Here is a 10,876-nt window from a genome sequence, read left to right as displayed (position 1 = left end):
ATATGTGTGTGTGTGTATATATATATATATATATATATATATATATATATATATATATATATATATATATATATATATATATATATATATATATATATATATATATATATGTATATATGTGTGTGTGTGTGTATATATATATATATATATATATATATATATATATATATATATATATATATATATATATATATATATATATATATATATGTATGGGTATGTGTGTGTATATATATATATATATATATATATATATATATATATATATATATGTATATATGTGTTTGTATATATATATATATATATATATATATATTATATATCTGTGTGTATATATATATATATGTATGGGTATGTGTGTGTGTATATATATATATATATATATATATATATATATATATATATATATAATATATATTAGTGTTCTTCAGAATACATGACAAAAATGCAAGCGTAATCCCTTTAAACTTAAAGGGACATGAATCCCCCCAAAAATATTCATTATTTAGATACAGCACACGATTTTTTAACAACTTTCCAATTTCGATAATTTACTTAAATTGCTTCATTCTCTTGGTATCCTTTTTTAAATAGCATACCTAGGTAGGCACAGGAGCTGGGAACTTGCTGATGATTGGTGAATGCACATATATTCCTCTTGTGATTGGCTTAGCGATGTATTCCGCTATCTCCCAGTAGTGCATTGCTGCTTCTTCAAGAAAGGATACCAAGAGAATAAAGCAACATTGATAAGAGAAATAAATCAGAAAGATGTTTACAAATGTATGCTCTATCTGAATAATAAAAGCAAAAATGTGGGTTCCATGTCCCTTTAAGGCAAAATCATTATTGGCAGACTCAAATTAATAAAATAGATGTGCACAATTTGCAGCATTATTGGCAATATACACTGCATGGACATTAAATCAGAGGAGCTAAATGTAAAATCTCATCTCGTTTCCAAATGTAGAGAATAGTTTATTGATGTAAATTCAGATACTTTTAGGTAGTAAATATTTTGTTATCTATAGTAACAAAGTAACAAAATATAAATATTTCGTATATTATAAGCATTTGGTTTCCCCCCTTTGTTCCGGAATGACATTATAATGCAGCCCACTATATTACTCAATTTGATCAAGCAAATGTTTTTTTTAAACAATCTTCAGTCTTTCTGTTTTACTTTTAAATATCAGCACAAGTTGCAAAATAACTTGTCATCCCCCAACCAGGAGTGTAAGTTTTTTTTATATGGCCATGGATAAAATTTGAAGAGTCTTTCAGTATTTTCTTCACTCTAACAAGTCTGATCTTGTGATTTCATTTTGTATTTCTGCAAAAAAAGTAGAAATAGTACATTTGAAGCAGTCTTTTATCTCTAATAGTCCCCTATGTTCATTCGCAGGCAGAAGCTACTGAGGTGACACTGGTTATTTTTGAAGCATCATCCGACCAAGGCTGTAGATTTTGCAGGGCAAATAGTGAGGAGTTATGAACGCAGATAGGGTCTGGTTGGAGTGGTTGGTTTATTGACTTCTGAAATGCCTCTTGCTGTAACTGCATAAGGATCCTGTTTGCCTGCTGTCTCTCTGCTTCTCTCTCTTCTGCAGTCTGTCGTCTGGAGAAAAATACAATTAAAAAATAATTTTGAAATATTATTGAACACATATTTCTGTATTGATATTTTAAATAAAATATTTTTTTCTCATTTGTAAGGATCTGTAGCTAATATATCTGTGCAAAATAAAGCCTGTATGCATGACTGCCAAAGAGAACTTTAAATGCACCATTCATTTACATTAAAGGGACATTGTACAATAGATTTTTCTTTGCATAAATGTTTAGTAGATGATCCATTTATATTGCCCATCTGGATGTGTTTTTGTAAAAATTGATAGTTTTGCTTATTTTTGAATAACATTGTGCTGATTTTCAGATTCCTAACCAAGCCCCAAAATTTTAGATGTATACTGATGTATACAGACTTCAGACTGCTTCTGTTTGTATAAAGGGTCTTTTCATATGCAGGGGAGAGGGGAGGCGGGAGGTTCTGCTATTAGCCCTTTTCAGTTGGTGTCCCAGTCTAACCACATCAACTTTGCTAAATTGGGAGCTTCTAAGTAAGTTTTTAAAATGTTTTATACTGGATTTTATATCAGTATCTGTACATACTATTCTTTATAGTAGTGTCTATTACGTGCAGAGGGAAATGACAATTGGTTTATACTGTCCCTTTAACTGTGTTAAAACATTGTTATATAATGAGATCATTTCAAAATAGTTACACACTAAATTATCAAATTATATGCAGTTTCAGTGGCTTGAGAAGAGCAAGATGAATCGAAATACATGAAAAGAATTTGGATAAAAAGAAAACTACTCCCACCTACATTAATGTTTAGTATAATAGTATGTGATATATAGTTTTGAATTTTAGATAATGGATGAATACAAAACTATAACATTGGCAATATCAGTAGCACTAGGTGTGTAACAATATATATATAAAAACTATAACATTGGCAATATCAGTAGCACTAGGTGTGTAACAATATATATATAAAAAACTATAACATTGGCAATATCAGTAGCACTAGGTGTGTAACAATATATATATATAAACTATAACATTGGCAATATCAGTAGCACTAGGTGTGTAACAATATATATATAAAAACTATAACATTGGCAATATCAGTAGCACTAGGTGTGTAACAATATATATATAAAAACTATAACATTGGCAATATCAGTAGCACTAGGTGTGTAACAATATATATATATAAAAACTATAACATTGGCAATATCAGTAGCACTAGGTGTGTAACAATATATATATAAAAACTATAACATTGGCAATATCAGTAGCACTAGGTGTGTAACAATATATATATAAAAACTATAACATTGGCAATATCAGTAGCACTAGGTGTGTAACAATATATATATAAAAACTATAACATTGGCAATATCAGTAGCACTAGGTGTGTAACAATATATATATAAAAACTATAACATTGGCAATATCAGTAGCACTAGGTGTGTAACAATATATATATAAAAACTATAACATTGGCAATATCAGTAGCACTAGGTGTGTAACAAAATATATATATTAGGCAGTGCACATTTGCGTCTCAAGCAATCAATATTTATTATGATTATCTAAATGCAATCACATTTCTAAATATGTTCTTGAATATTTATGATATACAAATATGTAAATAATAAATGTGATCAAGGAAAGATAGGGACTTTTTACAATAATAAAGTTCCATCCAATATAGAGTATGGGATTTGTTGTTATCCAGTGAAAATGTATGCGCAGTATTAACTTTGTTCAATCTTTCCTGGTAGAATATTTTTTAAAAGTAAAAACAGTGTTTACTTAAATTTAATTAAAAAATAAAAAATATTTAACTTTTTTTGCTGGTCCCTCTCCCCTATGCAGTGTATATCATCTCTGTAAAACATCATTTAATAGTATCCACACTTGTTTCAGCTTCTTTATGTATTAAATGCATTGGATGGGATAGGTGCACTCATTTTTGCCAGTAAAATGGATAATGTAGATTTACAATAAACGTATATTTGGGATGAATATTGAGCAGACATTTACAGTTAAATTTTAAAACTGTCTAAAATAAATGTGCATGCACCGTGTAAAAGGGAATGGTTACGTAATAAGTTGGACAAAGTCGTCATCAGGCATAAATTCGGATTGTTATGTCACCCCTTGAATTGGAAAATTATTTGGGAATTAAATATTATTCAGAAAATAATGTATGGTAATGTATGTATTATTGATAAGGTAATTACAATATTATATCTTTACTGCTAATCCCCCCCCCAAAAAAAAAAAACAACAACAAACAAAACAAAACAACAACATAGCTGTTTACTCTTGTAAGGAAATGCACTTACTCAGCAGTAATACTATATCTAACAAACATGTATCTCCTCTTGTTAAAGGGAAGTAAAACCCAAATTATTTATTTCATGAACACACAATTTTATACAACTTTCCTACTTACTCTTTTTCTCTAACTTGCACTGTTTTCTTATTGTAACCCATATCTAGGTATGCTCAGGAGCAGCAATGCACTACTAGGAGCTAGCTGCTGATTGGTAGCTGCAGGTTGCCCTCTTTTCATTGGTTCACCAGATGTGTTCAGGTAGTGCAGTGCTGATCCTTCAACAAAGTATATAGCAAGAGAATGAAGCAAATATCATAACAGAGACACATTGCAAAGTTGTTTAAAAGTGTTTGTTCTATTTGAAGTAGAAGAAGAAATAGTTTTTATGTCCTTTAACTAATAAACTTTTCAACAACATGTAAACACATTGATTCACATCTTTCTTTCTTTCTTTCTTTCTTTCTTTCTTTCTTTCTTTCTTTCTCTTTCTCTTTCTTTCTTTCTTTCTTTCTCTTTCTTTCTTTCTTTCTTCTATTTATCCGCCTGTCTGTCTCTCTACCTGTCTGTCTACCTGTCTATCTATCTATCTATCTATATCTATCTATCTATCTATCTATCTATCTATTATCTATCAATCTATCTATCTATCCATCTAACATCTATCTATTCTATCTATATCTATCATCTATCTATCTATCTATCTATCGATCTATCTATCTATCATCTATCAATCTATCTATCTATCATCTATCTATCTATCTATCTATCATCTATCTATCTATCTATCTATCTATCTATCTATCTATCTATCTATCTATCATCTATCTATCTATCTATCTATCTATCTATCTATCTATCTATCATCTATCTATCTATCTATCTATCTATCATCTATCTATCTATCTATCTATCTATCTATCTATCTATCTATCTATCTATCTATCTATCTATCTATCGCAAGTTCAGAATACAAATACTCACATTTATATATAGATATAAAAATAGATATAGGTGTAGATATAGATAGATGTAGAATGAAAGATAGCCCTATGCCTATGTTGAAATGCACTAAAAATGTATCTCCTGATTGTGTTCTTCATTTTCAGGGTTACAAATGTATGCAAAATTAAATAAATCAGCAGACACATTTACAGAAATAAATCTATAGTCATTTTGAAATATGTTACACCCCGTAAACAGAAACATGTCAAGGTTTACACCTACACCTACTAGCACAAGTTCAGTTACACAGACACAAGAGACACATTGACTCAGTTTGTAAGAGACACGCCTTCTAATGCAAGTTCAGAGGTACCCAGTCACCCTTGACAAAAAATGAATCTACCCACTTTTTTTTAGCATGTAAGAGTAATTCAAGATACACCAGAAACCCAAGTTAAAAGCCACACCAATTCACACAGTAATAATACAGAGCCACCTATCTTATTAAAGGATACCCCCACTAAAGTTAGTTCACATATAGCTACTCACCCTTAAAGGGACAGTCTACACCAGACTTTTTATTGTTTTAAAAGATAGATAATCCCTTTATTGCCCATTCCCTAGTTTTGCATAACCAACACTGTTATTTTAATACACATTTTACCTCTGTGATTACCTTGTATCTAAGCCTCTGCAGACTGCCCTCTTATTTCAGTTCTTTTGACAGACTTACATTTTAGCCAATCAGTGCTGATTCCTAAGTAACTCCACATGCGTGAGCACAATGTTATCTATATGACACACATGAACTATACGTCAGTCAACAACAGAATTGTTGTTTTAAAAGATAGATAATCCTTTAATTACCAATTCCCCAGTTTTGCATAACCAACAAGGTTATAAGTATACACGTTTCACCTCTGTAATTACCTTGTATCTAAGCCTTAGCAGACTGCCCCCTTATTTCAGTTCTTTTGACAGACTTGTATTTTAGCCAATCAGAGCTGTCTCCATGGTAAATTCATGTGCATGATCTCAAAGTTATCTATATGAAACACGTGAACTAATGCCCTCTAGTGATGAAAAACTATCAACATGCATTCAGATAAGAGGCGGCCTTCAAGGACTAAGAAATTAGCATATGACCTAACTAGGTTTAGCTTTTAACTAAGAATGCCAAGAGAACAAAGGAAAATTGATGATAAAAGTAAATTGGAAAGTTGTTTAAAATGACATGCCCTATCTGAATCATGAAAGTTTATTTTGGACTGTCCCTTTAAGATGTCCCTACTTACAAACTACGCTTAAAATCTAAGGAAATTATATAGAAATGTCAACATTTTAAACTGCATCTACATAAGTTTACCCAAATATAATTTCACTTGTGATTGCACAGATAAACCATCTCAGTACCCAGGGAAACAATAAGCACAATCACATTATTGCTACCGGTAAAACGTTACCCATAACTTCTGTATCTAAAGGTAAACCACATATGATGTTTCTTAAAGGGACATAAAACCCACATGATTTTGAACAACTTTCCAATTCTATTTCTATTATCAAATCTTCTAGTTATCATCTGTTGAAAAGCAGGAAAGTAAGTTCATGAGTGTGCAAGTGTCTGCAGCACTATTTGGCCGCATATTTGCAACATGTGCAAGAGCACTAGATGGCAGCAGGTTTACAACATGTGCAAGAGCACTAGATGGCAGCAGATTTACATGTGCAAGAGCACTAGATGGCAGCAGGTTTACAACATGTGCAAGAGCACTAGATGGCAGCAGGTTTACAACATGTGCAAGAGCACTAGATGGCAGCAGGTTTACATGTGCAAGAGCACTAGATGGCAGCAGATTTACATGTGCAAGAGCACTAGATGGCAGCAGGTTTACAACATGTGCAAGAGCACTAGATGGCAGCAGGTTTACAACATGTGCAAGAGCACTAGATGGCAGCAGGTTTACAACATGTGCAAGAGCACTAGATGGCAGCAGGTTTACAACATGTGCAAGAGCACTAGATGGCAGCAGGTTTACAACATGTGCAAGAGCAGTAGATGGCAGCAGATTTACAACATGTGCAAGAGCACTAGATGGCAGCAGATTTACATGTGCAAGAGCACTAGATGGCAGCAGGTTTACAACATGTGCAAGAGCACTAGATGGCAGCAGGTTTACAACAGGTGCAAGAGCACTAGATGGCAGCAGGTTTACAACATGTGCAAGAGCACTAGATGGCAGCAGGTTTACAACATGTGCAAGAGCACTAGATGGCAGCAGGTTTACAACATGTGCAAGAGCACTAGATGGCAGCAGGTTTACAACATGTGCAAGAGCACTAGATGGCAGCAGGTTTACAACATGTGCAAGAGCACTAGATGGCAGCAGGTTTACAACATGTGCAAGAGCACTAGATGGCAGCAGGTTTACAATATGTGCAAGAGCACTAGATGGCAGCAGGTTTACAACATGTGCAAGAGCACTAGATGGCAGCAGGTTTACAACATGTGCAAGAGCACTAGATGGCAGCAGGTTTACAACATGTGCAAGAGCACTAGATGGCAGCAGGTTTACAACATGTGCAAGAGCACTAGATGGCAGCAGGTTTACAACATGTGCAAGAGCACTAGATGGCAGTAGTATTTCCTGTCATGTATTGCTTCAGACATGAGCACACTATCTAGAAAGATATCTCTCCAAGAAAGAATAGCATAAGAATGAAGCAAATTTGATTATAAAAGTAAATTGTATTTTTTTTTAAAATTGTATTCTCTATCTGAATCAGGAAATAAACATTTTGGGTTTTTATGTCCTTAAAGTTTGTCAGTGGTATGATGATATTACCAATCAGACTGATTTCACCAACTTGTGTTTAATTAATAATTTGTGTAAAGGATACAGCTATTATAGTATTGTAAAAACACTCTTCTGATTTTCAATAAGTATACACCGCAATCATGTATTAATTTAACATCATTTGATGTCAATAATAGATTTATCATATTCACCTACAACCAGTGACTAATAGAGGAAAAAAAAGGTAAGTATTTTATACAGAATGTGTAAGGGGAGAGGTCAGACAAACACAAACACAAAGGGTTCTGCAGACACTAATAAAACCTAAGGATTAACTGCTAACACTACAAGACTAAATAGGAGTAAAATCAGCTTTTGTTTGTTTTGGTGTTGGCAGAAGGAGAATGACTTTGAGCAAACCAATAACAAAAGCAAATTAAACAGATACCTAACTAAAATAAAGGCTCATCCTCAGACAGCCAGTAGCCTAACTCTGGCATGTGATAGTCCCCTAGAGCATCAGTTAGATATTAAACCGTCAGTCCCCTTCTGGATGCTGCTTGGTGATTAAAACGATGTCATATCTGCATAATATATATATATATATATATATATATATATATATATATATATATATATATATATATATATATATATATATATATATATATATATATATATATATAATTACAACTAGATCTGTAAACTAAATAACATACATTAAGTACAACTGGTCCCAGTATCGAGTACCTGCTAAGATGCTAGAATTTCAAGATATTATGGATTTATATACTGTTTGTTTTTTTTTGTTTTTTTTTTCCCCCACACGTTTTCTAATACAGCTATTTTGAGATCTGGCCTGAAATAAAACTGACCCACAGTGTCAGGAACACAATGTTCTCATTTAATTATAGACAGGATATTTTCACTTTAAAACCAAGGAGAAAAAAATATGTTTTAAAAGGGCATTTCAGCCAAAATTGGAATTAACGTGGATGCATTTTAGTATTGAATAGAAGCATGTTTGTAATATGCATGTAATAGCAAAAATGCTTCTAATAAGAGCTATAGCTGTTTCAAAAGTGTATTTAAAGGGACATTAAACCAAAATATTTTCTTTCATGATTCAGATAGAGCATACATATGTAAACAACTTTTCAATGTATTTCTATTACCAATTTTGCTTCATTCTCTTAGAATCTTTTCTTGAAGAAGCAGCAATGTATTACTGGGAACTAGCTGAACACATTGGTAAGCCAATCAAAAGAGGCATATATGTGCAGCCACCAATCAGTAGCTAGCTCTCAGCTTCTGAGCCTATCTAGATATGCTTTTAATCAAAGTATACAAAGGTAACAAAGCAAATTAGATAAAATAAGTACATTGGAAAGTTGTTTAAATTTGTGTGCTCTGTCTAAACCATGAAAGAACATTTTTGGGTTTCATGTCCCTTTAAGTATGCACCGTGCACCAGCATTTTAAACACAGCAGTTGCTCAGAGAGTCTAAGGTTCTTGTATCATCTGGTAATGACTCAATTTGTTAATGTCTGACATGATCACAAGCCCCACTGGCGATCTGAGCAGCTGCAGTATTTAAAATGCTGGTGCACTGAGAATATCTAGCTATGCTTCACATGCACAGAAAAATGGTAACACTAAAACAGTGATATTACTTATCTAATATATATCATTATTTTGATTTGTATTCTGATCTCTCGCTATACATTTTTATTTGCAATGAGATGTAATCTACCCTGAATAATCTTCATAGTATTGTTCTTTTTTCTCTCTCTCTAATTTACTACTCTACGAAATCTTCACCCATGCACTGAAACAAATATTCAATTTAGGGGATGATATATCAGTATCACATATTCTCCAATATATTGATAAGCCTGCGAAACTTGTTCATATAACACATCAAAAAGGCCGTACATACTTCTTAGTGATTTATAAATACTGCATTGGTTATTGCTTGTCTGCTATTCGTAATATAATATTTAATATAACTTGCAGATTTCTTTAAAATAATTATAACACAGTGGTCTCTAAAGCATTCACATGGTTAAGACATGTATCAACAATAATAGAATATGGTTGGCATGTGACTAAATAGCAATCATTAATATATCATTAAACCTCTAACTTTGAAATGGGTTTTTCAAATAGTTCTTTAAAATTTAGGACCGAGTTGCTATAATATGGAATTGTCTGTAATTCTCAAATCAGGAGTAAACTGATGGAATTTATAAATATTGTGGGGTGTCCTATATTGTGTTATTACAGGTTAGCCACTGTTTTATACAGTAAATAAAAAAATATTACTTGTATTATAGACAATTATGCTAATCAAATTAACAAATTTATCATGCAAATTGGTAGATTGAGATGAATTCATTCACAGAAAAAAAAAAATTGCACGGGCAAACGTTTCTAAATTGTATCTATTCCTTTTGAGTTTTTAATTTTCAGTAGTATTATCAGTTTAGAACTATTTGTAAAGAAAAATGTCATTGAGTTCAATAATTACTAAAAGAAAATCGCTGTATAAAAAATATTATAATACAATTATTTCTATAGAGAATGTTCATTTTAAAAAGGCACATTAAATAATATATTGAATTTCCATTCTTTCAAGAAATCTTGTATATACATTTTTAATATTATTTTCCAAAGCATTATTATTATTACAGACATTATTTCCAATAACAATGTGTGTGTATTACTTATAAAATGGTTAAATTAATGTGTATTTCTAAAAGATTAAAAGCACATTAAGATATAATAATAACAATTATCCTCATCATAATTATTATCATGTAACCGTGATATGGGCTGGTCAAAAGCATAATATGATCTTTTCTGATATGAAATTATCATAATTTAAATATAGTACAACATATATGTTCTTGGAGTAAAAATAATATTCTCTTGGTGATTATTAGGAAAATGTGCTCGTCGGATACAATTTTCTACAGTTTGCGTGTATATATATATATATATATATATATATATATATATATATATATATACTGAAATAATATAATACAGTATATATATATATATATATATATATATATATATATATATATATATATATATATATATATATATATATATATATATATATATATATATATATATATATGTGTGTGTGTGTGTGTGTGTTTTAAATTGGCAGTGCACATTTAAATCTTAAGAAAAAATAAATAATTATT

At 31.3% G+C, this 10,876-nt stretch overlaps 1 protein-coding gene across 1 annotated transcript in view; it reads right to left on the bottom strand.

Moving 5' to 3' along the window:
* Window positions 1-1,395: 1,395 nt before the first annotated feature.
* Window positions 1,396-10,876, bottom strand: part of TLX1 (T cell leukemia homeobox 1) — a 14,145-nt gene continuing 4,664 nt past the window's right edge. The window contains exon 3 of the mRNA XM_053691722.1: window positions 1,396-1,618. Within this exon, the coding sequence (XP_053547697.1) occupies window positions 1,396-1,618 (223 nt within the window). The remainder of the gene's footprint in view (window positions 1,619-10,876) is intronic.

This window comes from Bombina bombina, chromosome 9 (assembly GCF_027579735.1).
Source record: "Bombina bombina isolate aBomBom1 chromosome 9, aBomBom1.pri, whole genome shotgun sequence".
Lineage (NCBI taxonomy): Eukaryota > Metazoa > Chordata > Amphibia > Anura > Bombinatoridae > Bombina > Bombina bombina.
Note: the sequence above shows the minus strand (reverse complement) of the source record. Positions and strands in the feature narration are given on the sequence as shown.